The 19,715-nt window shown below is 37.8% G+C and overlaps 1 protein-coding gene across 1 annotated transcript; it reads left to right on the forward strand.

Moving 5' to 3' along the window:
• The first annotated feature begins 17,571 nt into the window (after nucleotides 1-17,571).
• On the forward strand, nucleotides 17,572-19,034 carry LOC148726590 (uncharacterized). Its single transcript, XM_088728835.1, has 2 exons — nucleotides 17,572-17,932; nucleotides 18,400-19,034. The coding sequence occupies exons 1-2, from the start codon at nucleotides 17,704-17,706 to the stop codon at nucleotides 18,483-18,485; spliced, it is 315 nt and encodes a 104-aa protein (XP_088584961.1). The 5' UTR covers nucleotides 17,572-17,703; the 3' UTR covers nucleotides 18,486-19,034.
• Nucleotides 19,035-19,715: the final 681 nt, after the last annotated feature.

Here is a 19,715-nt window from a genome sequence, read left to right on the forward strand (position 1 = left end):
TGCCAAGAGGAAGTATATAGTTGTGTGCAGAAAGGTTGTTGCAAAATTGCCTGAGACAACCACACAGGGCACTGTGAGTAGTTTTTGGGTCATCATCATGGTTTCTTGACCTCAGGATTAATTTCAGAGAAATCTGGGAAAACATCACTTTAAGGAAGGCCTATACTAGGCAAAGCAGATTTGTTTACATCCCCTCTTTGTTAGGCCTGTTGTCCATACTTATTTGTTTCCCTTATTAGAATTCATTGATCACCTGAGGTACCCAGATTACTTTATGAGATTGTCATGTACACTTTGTCTATTTTTCACATGAGCTTTCTGCAAACAGCTGTATACAAGTATTAAAATTAGCCAAGATAATATAATCTCTTCATTTATCTTAACTATACAGCTGTCTGTAGAATACACAACAAGCAGTCCTTCCTATTAGGCACTGATGTCCATCGTGCAAGTCAAGAAAAGTGAGGGAACAAAATCTGACCTTGGTGCACCCCTTAAAACCCGGGTGTGAGGTGCATGATAAGTAATACTTATTGGGCGTAGTACTTTTTGTGTGCCTCACTCCCACAGCTCTGCACAACTCACTGACATAAATTTCAAAGAGTATCAACAATAAAACAAACATACTATTGTCATGACATCCTAGATGAACAAAAGATAACCTCTTGAAATCCCACCAGTGACCAAGAAAGAATTTCTCATTACAATATCAATACAATATAAAGCAAATGAGTGAGGACTAAAGAAAGATATTAAATATCAATTGGGGGATTATTAGTTGATCAAAAACCAAATTCTCTGCACTATCATCAAAAGAATTGTAAAGCATACAATAAGGAGAATTACTTATAATATCTTGGGAGTGAAAGGGGATCTATAAAGATTTCTCACATAATATTGTTATATTCTTTTTTTTTAGCAGTGTGAAAAACAAATGCTTTGTTTGTTTGTTTGTTTGTTTGTTTTTTATTCAAATGTACAAACATGCCTCTTTTGCATGTTTAAAAGCTAGGTGAACGTGATCTAATTGTAGGTTCATTGACTTGTATTTTTTCTTTGCTCAAGAATCATGATAATTTTTCATAAACAAAAGAAACAGCAGTTTTAAATTAAACATACCTCAAAACCATTTTGACCCGCATTAGTTTCAAACCACAACAGTTTTCTTGTTACCTAATACAAAGGGATTTTTCCATCACTGTCATGAAGTCTTAATAGATCAGCACCATATTTGATGAGCAGATTCACAACCAATGTGTAACCAGAGTATGCAGCTCTGCATTTGTAGAGGATACTTTGTGGCTTGCCAGACCTGGTCTCAGGGCATAATTCATGTCTGCTCCTTGTTCCAGAAGCAACTCAGACAGACCTCTTCATGGCCACTCTGGCCAGCATGATAATGTGAAGAATGAAAACAGCTAAATAAACTGTAAATCACTGGGATGATTCTTTGCCAAACTCTTATTTGTTTTCAAGGTCCAATGACGTTTGGTTTGAGTGAAACAAAATTACTGCCATTATTTCCTTTGCAAAAGACACTCCCAACAATAGGAAAGTTTTTTCACTGCTTTAGTTGCCCATGTAATTCTCATACATTCTTTTATGGAAACGAGGAGCATTCCAAAATTTGGCTTGCCTCTAACATTTAGCTTCACAGCTGAGTTGGTAGAAACAGCTAAGTATTATATGGCAAACAGTGAATAGGCGTTCCTGTCGAAGCCTATCCCAAAGTCGATAAGAACGTGACGAGGGACAGAATCCTTGTAGAAATCCCCGTTTTATTCTGAAAACAATCAGTTAACGGCTAAATCACAATGCTGCTAAGGTTACGAAAGTTACCAACATACCGACAACCGGCTAAAATAACTAACAAGAAATCCAAAAAATAAGAACGCCAAGATAAAACAACAAAGCCTACCGATTATCGACGTTTGGTAAAGGATCCGGAGGCGGACAAGGTAAAATTAAACAGCTTCGAAAGATACAAAATAGCTCGAGCACATGCACGTGGAAAAAAGGAGCCGTGTTTTTTTTTTGTATGCCCGGATGTCGGGTGAGAAACCGCTGTCCAAATGAGGGCGTTGAGCATAGGCCTCAACAAACAGGTTCTAACTTTTTCAGCCTTTTTTCAGTGACAAGCATTAAACACTGACCCCTTGTCTATGGACTTAACCCCGATGCAATACCCAAATGAATTACTCCAAAATGGACCAACCCTTTCGGTCTTTTGTAATTTGCTAACCACAACAAATATATACTCTGAAATTTAGGTGACAATTTTAAACATTTTTAGTCCTTCTTATGAAAAATACTGGTTCCAGTCATGTTACTTCCTTCAGTAATGTTGAAAAATTGATAGTATTCACTGTTTCGTGCTTCAGTATATAGATTGGTGCAGATGTTTGCAATGTATATATCGAAGATTCTTAACAGTAAGCCAATCTTTAGATTCAATGATACATGTAGTTTATAGCATCAACCTGATCGAAAACGAAACAAAACAATGCAGCATGAACTTGTTAATAACCTAGCTGACATGTTGCTATCTCGTTGCTCTTAGCAAGAGTTCAAGTGTATACAAGCATGAATGAGTTAGAATTCAAAGCAGAAGCAATATGCTCATTGAAGTGGACACAAGTATTAAGCAAACTAAGGTACTAAAAGTATAAAGAAGACTGCAGAAACAGTTTTTTGTCTTAAATAACCTTGCATGTAAATGACCAAGGCATACACAATGTAAGTGTATAGATAGAAGTGCTTTCAACAGAACTCATTCAAAATAGGATTTTTTTTTAACCGTTTTAGGGTTAGTCCATGTTAGAGAAGTCCATTTGAATATTCCATCTGGGCATTTCAGGGACTGGGGGTCAGTGTTTTGTCTATCACCTTTATTATCTGCAATTTCTTCCATTCCAGCTTACGTATGCGAGAATCATTTCTAAACTCATAGTTCACAATCAATTCAGGCAGGTGCAGTTACCTGACAAGGAAAAAGGAAATAGAGTAAGAGCCTCGTTTACGGGGAACTCTTGCGACCGGGGCAAGTGTCCCTTGAATTGGGATGAGGTTGGGATTTGTCAATAATTTAAACCCCCAAAACAAACTATCTTTTTCGTTAATTTGGCTTGAATCTGCCCATAATCCCAGGGCAAGGGCGACAGTCAGATGCCCTTGTGTTGCCTGGAGGAGGGGGGTGGGGGGAATTGGTGAAACTTCGAATTGATTGGCACATATTTGGACATGATTTACCAGAGCTGTGTATCCCGAGCGTTCGCCTGCATTTATGTCTGTTCCTTTGTCCAACAATTTCCGAACTCTGTTTACGTTACCCTCCAACGCCGCTTGCCGTATTCCGCTCTCATGGTCCATTTCAATAGTCATTTTACACTTGTGTGCTTGGTTGCCTCCAGCCTCACTCCAAATCAAAGGCTTGGCAACTAAGTACACAACTGTAAAATGGCCTATTCGCGTGCGTTGTCGACATGATTACAGAGATCTTCCATTGCTTAGTATATAAATTACGTCATCAAAGCAAAATATTTCACAGTAGACTCTGTAGCCTCAACCAGAGTTAACTCTGCCTCAACTCAACATGTACTGGCGGTAAATATCCATGTTCGTCTCTTGTTTTCAACGGTGCAAAACAGCACCATGTTGTCTTGTCTGCTACGTATACCTTATATGAGACGACATGAAGAGTACCTTTCATAAAATCACGCAATTGGTTTTGATAGTGATAAAATGTGGGATTTTTTACATAGCAAAAGTCAACCACCATTTGTTTAAAATGTGCCAATTGTGTTGTGGAACGAAAAATATACGATTATAAGAGGGTTATTAGATAAGTTCAAAACGTTGATCGTGTGGGCTCTTGAGCTATCAATTTTTTCCCTTAATTCTTAATTCCCTTGTGTTCTAGATCTCGCTCAAAATCGAGGAGTTGTAGTTGTAGTAGAGAAAAAAGCCAAAGTAGAGAGCGCTATCATTCAAACATTATTACTTACTTGTCGTGGTCGGTTTTACTCAACCAGAAGCGATTAGGTATGATTATTCAATTTTATTAAAGGTGAGGTAATGACTTTAATGCTACCTGCATTACACTAAAGCAATACCTCGATGATTAATGGGCTCAGATGGAGACATAACGAAAAAATAAAATAAAGCTGAGTGGCAATTTTCCTTTTGACAAAAAATACTTAAAAAAAAAAAGTGAACCAGTGTGTCTAATCACGGGTGTGCAAGAACAAGCACAGGGAAGAACGTTATCGTAATACCAGACCAAGGATGGCCGTTCTTGCAAGAAAACAGTTGATGAAATTGCTAGTGGCCTATAGACAACTGTGGGCCTCGAGGAGAGGATTTCAACCAGTGACGCACTGTGACCAAACTCAGTGAAGAAGAAAAAAAAAAAAACTTTTCCCGTTTTAACGGTGATAACAATTTAGCTGAAACTTCAATAGACGCGTTCATTTTGAATTTTTCTCAGCGAAGGTTTTGCCTAGCATATACTCACCAGGTGAGCAATGGAGAACTATTTTTGAATGATGAATTGTTTGCAAGGCCTAACTTGATGGCAGACCTTTTTTGTTGACACTTGGCACCAGCATAAGATCATGGGGGGGGGGGGGGCAAACTTTCACCCGCGCTTCGACTTGAGGGCTGCCATACAGGCTGGCATTCTTGAGGACTAAATTTTCTCTCAATCGCAAGGGTTTGAGAAGAATTGTTCAAACTGAATCAGGTTTATTTCCTACAAGTGCAGATTCATCGCTACACAACAAGGTCCCTCTTCTAATGAAACTGGGATGTATATTTTGACAGTTAATGGCAAACGCCAAAAATTAAACTTCTTCCTGTCCAACCTTAATAGTTTTCATGACACCGTTAAATTGTTGGCATTAAGTTTAAAACAAATGAGTGAAGTAAGAAATGAGATAACGAGCTTTCCAAATTTCATTTCACGGCATATTTCTATTTCAATTCTTTCTGATTGAAAAAACGCCCCAGAGAAAGGTTAAGAATGCGGTTTAAGGCAAACAGCAAAAAATTAAACATCGTATGGTCGATTTCGGTCTTTTATTTTTTACAGGCATTGATAGCACGACTACCATATATGTAAAAAAGGCGAGTAAACTAAGAGTTAATTTTTGCCTTTTGCCGTAAAAAGCAAGGGTAATATTGAATGAATCAAATTCTGCTAAATTCTTTCACATTCTGAACTCATAGCTTCACTGCGTGTCAAGTTGGCACATGCAGTTCTGAAACCTGCGAAATGCACATTTTCGTTGGCGACGCAAGCACGAGCGTGAGCACAAAGGCAAGGTTTATTTGCCAAAGGAAAACGAACGTCGACAAGCACAAGCACTGGCAAAAGGAAAAGGAAAAAATCTGATCTTTGTTCTTGAGCTTGCGTTTGTGTTTATGGTAGCGTCGAGGCCGTCAGTCACCGTTAAGTAAAGACTTTTATGCTTGCACTTGTGCCTGTGTCGCGTGTAAAAACTGGGCTAAGCCGAGGTTAATTATTTTTACCTGCAAAGAGAACACCTTCTATCTGATTCAAAGTTTATTGAGAGAACAAACGCTTCTTTGTAGTGTCGGTTACATCGTTGAGATAGATGATCATCTTCAATCGATCGTTTTGTCTCCTGAAATTCTTCTCGAGAGTTATAGCTATCACAGCAGATTATCTTTTATTGGGATCAATGTGAAGATTTACCAGGTCACTTTTTTTCTCTTTTTCTCAGTTTTGTCTATGAACCAGCATTTGCTAAATGCTGGTCAGAATACCCACCCCTACTTGTTGATATTGATCACTAATTCCTACTTTACACCCGAGGATCTTAGTCTATGCCAGTTGTTAATATTTTCTCTTGCTAAAAAAAAGAGAGGTTTTTCATTCCCACCTTAAAAAAATCGCTTTGCTAAAATAGCTTTTTCAAATAATTATTTAAAATATGGGTTCTTCCTTAAATTTTCTCGCTATTTTATCTATGGGTTTGTGCCTAAATGTTGATATTGATCTATCATTTGGATATTAATAGCTAATATAGTTGACACACATTACTTACCTATCCCAATTGAGTAGTGACTTCTTTGCGGAATCAGTAATAATAATTATAAGAATAATAATCAGATACAGTGAATATATGAAAGTTCATATATTTTGAACTGCGGTTATAGAAACGTATGATGCACGACCCTCGTAGTAGAGAGCGCTATTTATGTAATAGCGAAAATCAGACCTGATAAAAATCAGGCCTGTACGGGATTCGAACCACTGACCTCTGCGATACTAGTGCAGCGCTCTACCAATTGAGTTAACAAGCCAACTGGGAGCAGGCCGTTAAGTTGATTCGTAATAAACCCTTGATGATAAATCAGATACAGTGAATATATGAAAGTTCTTAACGGCCTGCTCTCAGTTGGCTTGTCAGCTCAATTGGTAGAGCGCTGCACTAGTATCGCAGAGGTCAGGGGTTCGAGTCCCGTACAGGCCTGATTTTTCTCAGGTCTGATCTTCGCTATTGCATAAATAGCGCTCTCTACTGCGAGGGTCGTGCATCATACGTTTAATAATAATAATAATAATAATATTAATAATAATAAACTTAAACATTTAAACTGGTTACAGCGTAAGAATTTTAATGACATTATGATTTGGTTTTTATGCACAGGATTTTATGGACATTTTAAGTTAAGGATATTTTAAGAACCGAACAGTAAATCAAGAACATTATAAAAAAAAAAATAAAAAAAAAAAATCTTAGTGTTGGGCCAATTGACACTTTTATCGTTTTATATTGATCATTTATATTTAAGTAGTATTAGATATTATTATAGTTAACAGTCCTGTCATGCAGATAGGTTACGAAATTTCGCCCTATCTTGCTTAGCTCACTAGCATCCAAACGTGTATACTGCATAATAATTAATCGTATTAATTTTATTTCACAAAATCAGTAAAAATACAGGATAACAAACAAAATTAAGACAAATTAAGGTATAAATATTAAAACAAGTTTAAAAAGTCTCTAGCTAAGAGAAAAGTCTTGAATCTCCTCGGTATTAACAACTGTTCTACAGAGTAGCAGAGTTCATCTTATGTCCGCATTATTTTGCTTCAGCTTCATTCAGCAGAACAGCAAATAAATTGACGATACATGATCGACGTCCTTAATAATAATAATAAATTTTTCCTTAAAAATATTTCACAAAAAGCAGTTCTCTAAAAAAAAAAGAAAATTCAGTAAACTAAGCTACATAATAAAAAATTGACTAATTAAATTCAGGCCTGCGCACTTTCCGATGTAATGTCAGTGTCAGATATATCGGCTACTCTTCTCTTTCTCTGGTTCCTCTAAGACACAGCAAAGCTGAACGTAGAATGGCAAAGGATATCTTCGCCCTTATCCAAGATATGGTTGTAGCGTAGTCATCTCCTTTCTTTAACGCAAGTAACTCGGCGAGGCGGCTATGGAATCTCTTGCATTCATCGGCCATTCCACCTGTACTTTGTAAAAACTAATGGTGTGAATGTCGCTTGCTCCACTTCCAAAACCCGCCTGCTGTATTGCCTCGTTTTTGCGCTGCAGATTCTCTCCTCACTCTGGCCGCCATGTTTGTTTAATTTTTATTCTTCCTCAGTGAGACAACAATGCGCAAGCGCAGTAACGAAAACTTGTGTCCGCGTTATCCTGGACGCCAGTGCAAGCAAATGTTCACCTTTGATATGGCTGCTAAATTCTGATCTAACAGCTCCGCTGTGTGTCAGTTAAGCTGGCAAATAAATAAACTGCGTGTGATATGATGTGCCAATGGAGTTTAATCATTTTTACATACAAAGGGAACACCTACTGAGTGGTCGATATGTGATAATTTTCTACTGTATTGCCATTGTGATCTGAAAACCATGTCGAGGATTGTAGAGAGTGACAAAATGGGTACCCAAGTATTTTACTCATGACCATGAAAATTCCTACTATCCTGTCCTTCAGACCAGCATGGAGTTTGAAAATGTCAACTTTATGTGACCTCTACCTTCAGAAGAAATCAACGCCGAGACTGAAAAAGCTATGAAAGAATAGTGGAGAAGCATCGTCCGTTGAGGCAGAGGAAATTTCAGGAGGAAATTACCAGAGACAAGACAGGAAGGAAGACAGGAGTTACTACGCGAATCAACAGTTACAAGTATGTTGAAAGCAGTAATATGTAACTGCTTACATGATATTGTAACAACTCAAATATTGCCTTAAAAATGTTAGTCAAGTTGTTTCTGAAAAGTGCAAATTAAGTCACTGTCATCTAGATTTTTTTCTACCAAAATAAGTAGGATGCAAGGCTGTAAAAACTACACAATTGGAGGACTAGAAAATCGAAAAACAATCAAAGTAAAAGATATTCAGCTCCTTAACTGTGATAGATCACCTATTTAAAAGTAAATTTAAATTAATCTTTAAGAACATTTCCAGCATATAAAACAACTCTGATGTGACAACAATAACAACATTAATTACTTCATTTTAGGGGACGAAATAGAGGCCTATGAGAGCCTTCCAGAAGAAGAAAAGGAGAAGATCCGACCAATACTTTACAGCATGGACCGATTTTCCCTTTCACTGAAGGGTTACCATGAGCGGCTCACCAAGTGGAAAAGGCCCTTCCCCGAACCCAACGGATGGAGAGCTGTGCAAGGACTCTAGTTAAGAAATGCAATGTACAAATAACCCCTGGTAGAGCCCAGGGTGCTGAACTGCCTTTCAAGCTCCTCCATGAAAAGTTTTATGTCTCTGATAAACCTTTCCATACATGCCAAAGAAAATACGGTGACTTATGGGACCACTATTTAAGAGAGAATGTTACCAACGGTCAAACGTTTGGTGGCAACAACCAAAAAATCCATTCGGCTCATATTCTCAAGTTAGGTAGGCCTTATGGTGAAACAAAGCATTGCATACTTCGTTTGGCTGAATATCGATTTATTTTCGAGAAAATCGATAAAAGCTGAATTTCGCCCAAATGCCGCTTTTGAAGCTCAAAATTTCAGGCAAATCTCGGAGCGCCCCGCCACGAATTGTAATCACTTGGACCGATATAAACTGCCAAATCTTTAGAAACAACATCAATATACATATGTTCACAGCAACTTCAGTGAGCAATTCTTGATCGTTTATTTACGCAATCTAATTGAATTTAACCGACCTTCTAGCAAGATTAAAAATAGGTCAAAAGTAACCCGTTATTTGACTATGTGGTATAAAAAATAATCGACTGAAAATCTGGCTTTTGGAAGGCGAAGTGTGGTTCTTTTCGATCTCCAAAGGATTTTTTGAGGAAATGATTCAGTGCGATTTAATCAAATTTTAAAGTTGGATAAAATGAGCTGACTTTACGATGCCGTCAGTTGTTCGAAAATGTTCACATTCACACACAAACTCAATTGCTTCGCATTTTACATCCAATCTACAGCTCATTTAACATAATCATCTTAGCGTCCATATTTCTGAATCACAAAAGGGGATTGCAGTCCTAAAATTGTTGCATTGCTCCCTCAATAGCAAAAGAACTTGTTAGGATAGTCGACACATCCTGATAATGATTGCGTACAAAGCGTATCTCGGGGTTTCTCTATTCCCATTTCGTCGAAATTCTTCCCGTAAGAGATCTTTGTTTAAATACAAGTCTACAACCGAACCGTGAACCAAATGTAAGCGGAATGTTGCTAGCTCAGAAACATGTTTCTCGCGTGCAGAATAACGCCAATTAATTCAAAATGAGGTCTACTGAAATAAAACGCAAAAATAAAACATTGGACTGTGAAGCACGTGGCTACATGAACTAAGGTCGTGTGTTACATATCATACGAAACAGGAGCAAACAATTATCTAACTCCGATCATAATATAATGGATCATAAATGAATGTTTTGTGGTACTTCGGGGGATAAAGCTCATTTTAGGACAAAAAAAGAGCGAAAGATCTGCAAAAGGCATAGCCCATCATACATCACTGCAGATGTGCGACAAAGAAGTGTAGTGTTTGAATATTTGTTTATCTAAAGGAAGTTTTATAACGGTCAAGCCTGGAGAACCACAACCTTCGCTGAAGTGTTTTTAAAAGCCAACATTCAACAGCTTTATATTTATACTACTATGACCCAGGTAGCACGTTCACATTTTTCGCACCCACCTTATCCCGGTGTGACAGTGATATGTGTACCCCCGTGATATGTGTATCCCCGCACACATATCACTGGTGATGTGGTACCCCCGCACACATATCACTGGTGATATGTGTACCCCCGGTAGGGATACACAAAACACTGAAGCTTTGCACCCGGGCCTCCAAAGTCTTCAAGGAAAACATGGCGGTTACGAGGGACAGATTTTGTGGGTTTATATTTTAAAGTTTCAACCGATCTGACAACTAAAAAGTGTGTTTACGCAATAAGTTTTTTTGGTAAATCAAAGGTCTAGAACTCTACCGCGTGTGGAAACTATTTCGTGTTCACGTTCCGTAGTTTACATCAATCACTCAGTATACATCAAATCCTTTTGAATTCATCTTTAAAAGGGGCTTCTACATATTGTTCTTGTTGTTGTTGTATTTTGTTTTGAAATCTGTACGGCCCTGGACAACCAAGTCCTTATCAAGACGACCGAAGTCTGGGTTGTCCATTATTGCCAGTATGGACAACCTGGATGTTTTTCTGATTCCGAGCATTGTATGTTGTGTCTAATAAGTGCTCACAAAAACAACAGGCCAACTAATTTGAACTACATGCGAAAGATCAGGTATTTTTATTGATAGATCAACATAAGTAAATAACTCAAAAATGATTTTTAACTGATAGTATTAATCTACTATTAAAGGTGATTTCCACTCCATGATAAGCAATATCTGCTTGCAATGTTTCAATCTTCCTCGGATGTATATGTACTATCCAAAATAAGCATTTCAGAGCAAACTTTTTTTCTACGTTATAAATGTCCCACATTCTTGCAAAACAGCAATGAAACTACAAAAAACTTAACATTGTTCCAAAGCACAATAATGCTTATTAATTTGCGAACATAAGCCACCTGTAAATCAGGGGCAAACTCTAAAACTGCATGTGTTACAAAAGTGTAACCTATCAGTCAATGCAAAAAAAATATCAACAAACTCCAAGAAGGGGGAGTACCCGCTGGAAATAAGCATCTAAGGACAATTGTTTAACTATTTTTAAATATATATTTTTAATATAGACTAGTGAGCAGCACTTCTGCGAGCAGTAGTTGTAAAACTGTTTTTATTTTCCGACGCGTTTCATCTAATTATCGTAGATTTGTTCAGGAAGTTTTACAATTATAACTAAACGCCTGTATTTATAAGCCAAAGTTACGGGGGCCGATGACCGTAGAGGCTTGGCCTTATACGTTTTAAATTTTTCACAACTTCGCCTGTTCCTGTTTGCCTTTTCCTGTTCGCAAGTCCGGCCAAGCCTCTACGGTTTACTATTTATTAGTAAACGAAAATACCAGTTTCAATGTAATTTCTGTAATTAATCAAACAATCAATAGCGATTAAAATTGTAAAAAAGATTAAACAAATACGATTCAACTTTTCAGCGTCTTAAAAAATACTTGTAAATTATTTAAAATCCCACCTCTACTCGAGGCAATTGTCATCTCGAACGGTTCCTTCCTACACAAAGTAAGCACCAAGTGTTTCCATAGATACTCAGTGTGGTTTCAGCGATTAACGATAAAAACACCCCTCTGAGTTTCATTTGGTAGGTTTGACTGCAATTCATTTTGAATATTACATACCGTCAACAGAAGAAAATTTAGTAAGAGTGCAGGGAAGTTGAAAACTTATCAACAGTAAAATGCAGTAGTAATGTAGCAAGCAGAGGTTTTAATCACCGAACTAGGTTTATCTTTCGTTCTTTTTGTCCTAAAATGAGCTTTATCAACCTAAACAATAATTTACAAAATAAAAATATGAACTCAATAAGAATCGGAGTTAAATAATTGTTTGCTCCTGTTTCTTTTATGTAACACTCGACTTTATTTCCTATAGCCACGTGCTTCACAGTACAAAGGTGTATTTTTGCGGAGTTGTCGATTTCTGTGGATCATAATTTTGAATTAATTAGCTTTATTCCACACACGAGAAACATATTTCTGAACTAGCAACATTTCGCCAACAATTGGTTCGCGGTTTAGTTAAAGACTTATATTTAAACAAAGATCTCTTACGTGATGTAATTACAGCCTCCTTTTCAACGAAATGGAACGAGAGAAACCCTGAGATACCCTTTGTAAACAATCATTATCAGGTGTTGACTATCCTGCCAAGTTATATCGCTATTATGAGAGCAATGCAACAATTTCAGGACTGCAATCCCCTTTTGTGGTACGACAATATAGACGATAAGATGATATTATATTAAATAAGCTGTTGAGTGGATGTAAAATGCGAAACAATCGAGTTTGCGTTTGAATTTATCCATTTTCGAACAACTGACGGCATCGTCAAATCAGCTCATTTTATCCAACTTTAAAATTTGATTAAATCGCACTGAATCATTTCCCAAAAAAATCCTTTGGTGATCGAAAAGAACCACACTTCGCCTTCCAAAAGCCAGATTTCCAGTCGATTATTTTGTATAGCACATAAATAAAATAACAGGTTACTTTTGACCTATTTTTAATCTTGTTAGAAGAAGGTCGGATAAATCCAATTAAGTTGTGTAAATAAGTGATGAAGAATTGCTCAAATTGCTGTCAAATTATGTATCGATGTTGTTTTTCAAGATTTGGCAGTTTATATCGGTCCAAGTGTTTTCAATTCGTGGCGAGATGCTCCGAGATTCGTCTGAAATTTTTAAGCTTCAAAAGCGGCATTTGGGTGAAATTCAGCTTTTATCGATTTTCTCGAAAATAAATCGATATTCAGCCAAACGAAGTATGCAGTGCTTTGTTTCACCATAAGGCCTACCTAACTTGAGAATATGAGCCCAATCGATTTTTCGGCTGTTGCTACCATATTTTGAAAATGTTCGATTTTTGGCCACATTTCCTCTTAAGCATTGCTCATTATCTCCTCTTGCCTTAGGTCTAACACTTTACTTCTTCTACAGGTTAGCAATGCAGATGGCACTACTGAAGTGGAACTATAGAGAGCAGTAGAGGAAATCTCTCTCTACATTCACCGGCGCGAAGCGGATCGACAGACCTGCTCTCGAAGGCAGCGATAAGATCTTCCAGCAAATATTCATACGTGGTTCCCACGTATTTTCACCAGAGGAGTAATTCTGCCAATGGATGAAGTATTCTGTTTTTATTCCTTTAACTCGTTTTGCAACAATGCGCTCTACTTCGTGAACCTCCATTACAGTTGGCTTTACCTTCGGACGGTATTTTGAATGATAGGCACGATCGCAAATATTATGCAGTAACGGTGCGTAAATGCCTGGCTGATGTCTCGCACGCTTCGACATGTTAATTCGAAGGTATCAATTATGAACTGTCCTTTTTGTATATTTTGATTTATCAAAACGGATCCAAGTGTGAATAATTATTCAACTGTTCCCTCCGGCGCGAAGCTGTTTTAGGCGGTCGCTTACTTGTTTGTTGTTCTCTCGATGTTTTTGTTACCCTTAATTCTTCTTTTCTTTTCGGGAACAAGAAAGACTATTTTCAAACAACTATTAGGGCCTCAAAAAAATCGGCGGACTATAAAAGTGCGTTTTTCAAGTAAAAACGAGTGACTTATGCATCGCACTGCTCAGTATGATCCTGAATGATTAAGCAATTTTTTCGCGCTTTTAGATCTCTTATCGGGGTGCATCTAACGGGCAAGTCAGTTCCCAGAATAAGTTAACGCAAAACAATTCAACTAGTCACGGGTAAATCGCTGATTGAGCACCGCTATTTCTAGTCCCCTGCCGCAGCCTTTCAAACTCAAAAAGAAAAAGGGGCCGTCAAATGGCAGGTTCTAAACCGCCTGGTCGACATGAAACAATATTGACAATTCAGGTAAAGTTTTGAACAACAGGAGCTTGTTAGTCGTCTATTAGGTCAAAAAAAAATATATTGTCTCACACGAATTTGCAAACGCTTTGTGAACAGTGCGGCCGGCCTTTAATTAGTGTGCTGTTGTTAACTCTATCGCACCTTGGGACTGACATCACACACCAAACCGTTTGATCGACAGCAGCTAAAATCTACAGTGTTACTCAAGTATTCCCAAAGCTAAATTTGTTGACCAATCACAGCTGATAAGTTCTAGACATGCAAATTGATATTCCGCTCTTTGATAAACTGGGAACTGTAAGTACATGTTGAAAGTTTTACCTGTGTCACCCGATAGCCTCGTTTCTAAACTTCAAAGTCCGCTGAGCTCTCGTACAGTGGGCGTAAATGCGATAAGGGCAATAGCATTTTGCGCGATGTGACGACTGTCTCGTTGAAGTGACAGATATTTAGGTGTGAACATATGCAGAAAAATATGAAGCAGACTCAGAAAACGACTTCTCTGAATGATAGGATGAAGATATTACCTCAATTACGGTCTCTAGAATCTCTAGATCCGGGTAGCTAATTCGTATACATCTTCGCTTAGATTTCTAAGGTCGGCTTACTGTAGTTATCTCTGAGAACCTAATTGTAAAGAGGACAAAAAAACATTCTTTTTTTATCATTTCGTCAGTCCATCGCAATCGATGAAACAAAAAATATAACCAATATATTGTGCTAAAGGACTCTTCACAAGTTTGTTTTTTTTCTGACGTTCTTCTTTCCAAAATTTTGACCAGTTAAGTGGTTGAAATGGAATGTTTGGATGCAGAGGAATTGTAACTTACTAAAACACCTTTCAAACAAAGGCTGAAGGTCACTTGGAAGATCTTGAAATTATTTCATTCCAGAATTGATAAAAAGGGGTTCTCATTGACAGTGTATCAATTTTTTACTTTATTTTCGAGTTCACTCTATACGTGCCTTTCACCTACCAGTAGGAATGATTAAATTGTTTTCTTTCAAGTCCACAATGAAGCTCAATTTTATCCTAGGCCACGGTAGCCATTTTGTCGTCTGAGGTTGGATTTGTTGTTTCATATGATGTGATCCTACTTAAGCAATGAAACACATTTATTCTTTTTAATTTTTTTACTTTTCTCGCCAAGCCACAGATGGCTATTTTATCCTTTAAGGTTGGATTTCTGAAAAAAAATTTATAACTGTGAAGATTTTTTCAGTTGACGTATAATAGCGTCATGACTATATTCGATATCAAAATGGAGTCTACAAAAACATTGAAAAAAAGAATATAAATCTCACTGCTGTAGTTATAGGAAATGTTTGTTGGGGAGTGAAGAGAAGCAATATGAAAATTTTAGGAGTAAGAGGTTTTAACCAGTGAATCAGACTTTGTACAACAACTTTCAGCTACTTAACGTGAAAAGTACCACTGGATCGCATTCCTTTACCTTGTACTGCGATTGGTCTAAATCGTTGCACCGCATTCACAACCAATCCGATGCTAAATACCAAAAAAGGGCACCTTGGTGACTAACATTTTCTTGCAGTAAAAGCCAGTTTATAATGATGTGTGAGTTCATTGATCAACTTCATTGTTTCGTTATGGGTTTTCCTATGTTCTGATAATAATAATTGGTGACAGAACCCAATGATATTTTACGGTGGCAACCAAATTGAAGATTTTAAATGTGGCTCATATGTCACGCGGGAATAATTACTAACGGCGTATTGTAGTACAAAAGCGCCTTCCCCGCATAAAATTAAGCAATAAACCACACTTTCTATCGGTTTACCAGCTGATGAATCACGCAAGTCCTCGTCGTGTCCTCCACACCAAGGGCTTTTAACATATCAAAATCTGGGAACTCGCCCCGTGTGCAGCCATTTCGCGGAACGGGAAGATTTTTAATTTTCGTATGGGTATACAGGCAAATATACAATATATTTTTTACGAATCCAAGCGCGCGTCGTGTCTAAGTAATGTCATAAAAGGGGGATAACACCTCGGGTAAGGCAAGTCTCGAAAAGGAGGTGAGCCAAAACCAGGAGAGGGAGGAACGTCATTGAAACACTGGGTCATGGACGGCCATTTTTAACCCTTTGGATACGAAAAAGACCATATTTTTTCAGTTATAATTTGGCGATACAAACTTAACCTCACTTTGTTGGTCCTTACATGGAGCATTCGCTACAATATTTGCGGTTTTGAGACACCATGGGCTCAGACCTTGGGGTCACATGACCTAGATCAACAGTTCGTGTTTGGATGCGTTCAAATCGATTCAGTTTCTCGCTTTTCTGGCCGTTAATAAGTGTTTTTCGAGCCATTTTCCCTCTACAGAAGCCCTGACGACGGCATCATTAAGCTGGAATGTGGGTAGAGGCAAGCCTCTGAAGGAAAACAGAGGTGAGAGATGGTTTCATGTAGACTGGACCGCCAACGATGCTTTACTGCCAGCTTGGCGAGTGAAGTGATAAAATCAAAGTTAGCAACAATCTCTCCATATCCTTAAAAACATTTACAGAATCTTGCAGTAAACACAATTGTCATTTTGGTTACTTGTGTATGCTCATAAGTCACCATAGTCTAAAATATCCAGATTTAAAACCAATTTAGCTAAAAGAAATCACACAGTATTGCTAAATTATACAGTCAAAGCTAATGAATAAATAGCCAGGAAAACATCATATGTTATATGCCCAAAATCAAACAAACCTATCAAATATATACACAAAGACACACATTCCTCTGACTATTTTCACATGAGGTTTCTATGTATATGGAAGCCACTGCCCACCTCACAATAAGAATTATCAAACTAATAGTCCATTGCAGGGTTACCCCCCCCCCCCCCCACCCTCCCTGCCAACCAGTACCCATATTTACATCTGGAAGAGGTGAGGCACTTTGAGCTTACAGTATCTTGCATAAGAACATAATGAAATGTTCCAACACTAGACACCAAAACTGGACTAATGTCGAGTCCCGGCCAGTGCACTAAACATTCAGCGACCATGCCTCCTCCTCTGATCCTCATGGTGGAACATTGTGTAACCAATAACGACTTAACAGCTGATTCGTGCAAGAATCAAACAAAATCGGAAATCTTCGGCAAAGCTGAAAAAAATCAAATTCATTCGTCTTTGCATAGAGATAGCCTTTAGTAAATATATGAATGTCATGTAGTTTTTTCCTTGAAAGATCTGTTAATTTCTGAGAAAAACGATGAAAGCCGTGAACTTAGGCACAATTTGGCGATCACAAAAACGTGCAAACAGGGTGGAAATTAGTCATGATTCACTTGACTCGCTTGTCAAAGCTGCTTCGCTAGAAAAACCCGACATAGTTCCAATTTGTTGTAAAACTTACCATGGTCTAAACGCCATGATTTGATAAATATTAGATGTATTCGAGTCCAGAAAAGTAAAGACGTTACGGCTCTCCCGTGCTTCGAAAAACGGTAGGCGAAAAATAACAATATTTTGAGCCTGCGTCTTTGTTTACAATTTCGTAAGATAAGAATGACAATTCTTCGTTTGCACGTGACGTCACACCTAATTATGCGATCTCTGAAAACCGGAAATCGGCCATTGCTGGTGGACCACTGCCGGATGCAAACAAAGCGAAGCAAAGACTTTTCGTCACAGTTGTTGAGTTTTTGTTGTTGTTTTATTCGGCCATGGGCCATATTTATGCTGTCAAAGACTGCAGTGACAAAAGTAACAAAAGAAAAGGGGATTCTTGTATACAATATTTTCGCTTCCCCGCAATAAGAAAGAACGGAGGAGATAAACTACGCAAGCTTTGTGAAGATCGTCGACGACAGTGGTTGGCAAACATTCGGAGAAAGGATTTAGATGAAAAGAAGGCTGAAAATACGCGTGTTTGTAGCGAGCATTTTGTTAACGGTGAGTAAAAAAATAAAGAATAGATTCATGGTTTAGGAAAATGCACGCGATACGATTTACGCAAATATTTTTACGGACCTCAAGTTGATCGCACGTGTTATCATTGCATTTTAGGTTCGCCTTCTAGTATTTGGGATACCACAGATCCTGACTGGGCACCAACTCTTAAATTAGGCCATGGTGATATATGCAATTCTTCAATAGCAGTTGAACGCAATGCTGGCGCAAATAGCAGAAAAAGACGTAGACAAGAAATAGCTGATATGGAGGCTGAAATTGCTGTTGTTGAAAGTGTCGAAAGCCCACAAGTAGAGACTGAACCAACAATAGTTCAAGAATTCAAAGTTTCTGAACCAACTATTAGTGAGTTAATTTCTATTATTTCTGCATTCTATGTTTGTGTTCCGATATATTTCCTACAAAACCTTATCTTGTGGTGTTATTATTTTGAATGTTTTAATCTACAGTGCGTGATTCAAGTACTCTAAGTGACAACAATTGCCAGGCAGAACAAGCTACTACTAGAGACCAGGAATGCCAAACAGACACATAGACCTTACCCAAATGGAAAATGAAAAAAACTACCTACAACACTTGATAGAAGAACTATCCAATTTAAAGGGTCAACTCCTATCTGCTCGATTTTCAGAACAAACATTTAAGAACAATGATGAAAAAACTAAATTCTACACTGCCCTGCCAAACTACAAAACCCTGATGAGTGTATTTAATCTTACCTCTCATTGTATCAAGAGAAACTTTCAGAATGGTCTTAAATCATTTAGTGAGTTTATTCTAGTTCTCTTAAGGTTGAAACTTAATCTCACACTTCAAGACTTGGCTTACAGATTTGATATTTCAGTAGCAACCGCATCAAGAATATTTGATCGATGGATCCATGCACTAAGTATTAGACTGAAGTTTCTTATACATTGGCCAGAGCGTGAAGAACTGCAAGCAACTATGCCTAGACAGCAGGATGGCGGGATTTTTTTGAGCTTTCTTCACGATTTCCGAAAAATGGTAAAAAATTCCAAATTCATTTTCCCAAACTAAACTTTATATATTTTGAAAGATCATCAGCTCTGGTATTATCAATCGTAATCTTAAGCTTTTGACTTCTCTTGAATACTGGAATTAATCCAATCTTTATGAAATCATGGTGTTAAGACTATAACAAGTTGTACAACAACTTGGAATTGTGATAACTTTTTCTTGCTCAGTTTTTTTATACGCGAGTCACTTGAATCATGACCTATTTCAAACCTGTTCGCTGTCGCCAAATCGATCCTGGGACTGAAAACGAAACGTTTTCGTTTTTTTAGAAGCAAATAATATTCTAAGGAAAAATCTGCATACTAATTGTGTACTTTCTAAAGGCTACTTGTATGAAAAAGAACAGCGAGTTTTAGTTCTAAGCAAAACTCAAACATTGCCATGCAATGTTTGATTTTTGCACGGATTTGCTCTTAAGGTGACTCAAGGCGACTTTAGGCGTCCTAAGGCGACTTAAAGCGACTTAAGGTCCCAGAGTAGGCCTAAGACATCCAAATAATCATGCACTGCCGGAAATTGTGTACTTTCTAAAGGCTACTTGTATGAAAAAGAACAGCGAGTTTTAGTTTTTTAACTTTGCCATACAATGTTTGATTTTTGCACGGATTTGCTCTTAAGGTGACTCAAGGCGACTTTAGGCGTCTTAAGGCGACTTAAAGCGACTTAAGGTCCCAGAGTAGGCCTAAGACATCCAAATAATCATGCACTGCCGGAAATTGTGTACTTT

The sequence above is a fragment of the Stylophora pistillata genome, chromosome 7, assembly GCF_964205215.1.
Source record: "Stylophora pistillata chromosome 7, jaStyPist1.2, whole genome shotgun sequence".
Classification (NCBI taxonomy): domain Eukaryota; kingdom Metazoa; phylum Cnidaria; class Anthozoa; order Scleractinia; family Pocilloporidae; genus Stylophora; species Stylophora pistillata.

Excerpts from the sequence above, each read along its gene's own strand:
- LOC148726590 (XM_088728835.1), top strand. The coding sequence starts at position 17,704 with ATGGGCCATATTTATGCTGTCAAAGACTGCAGTGACAAAAGTAACAAA. Across the intron at positions 17,933-18,399 it reads TAGCGAGCATTTTGTTAACG|TGCGTGATTCAAGTACTCTA; the intron begins GTGAGTAAAAAA and ends TTTAATCTACAG.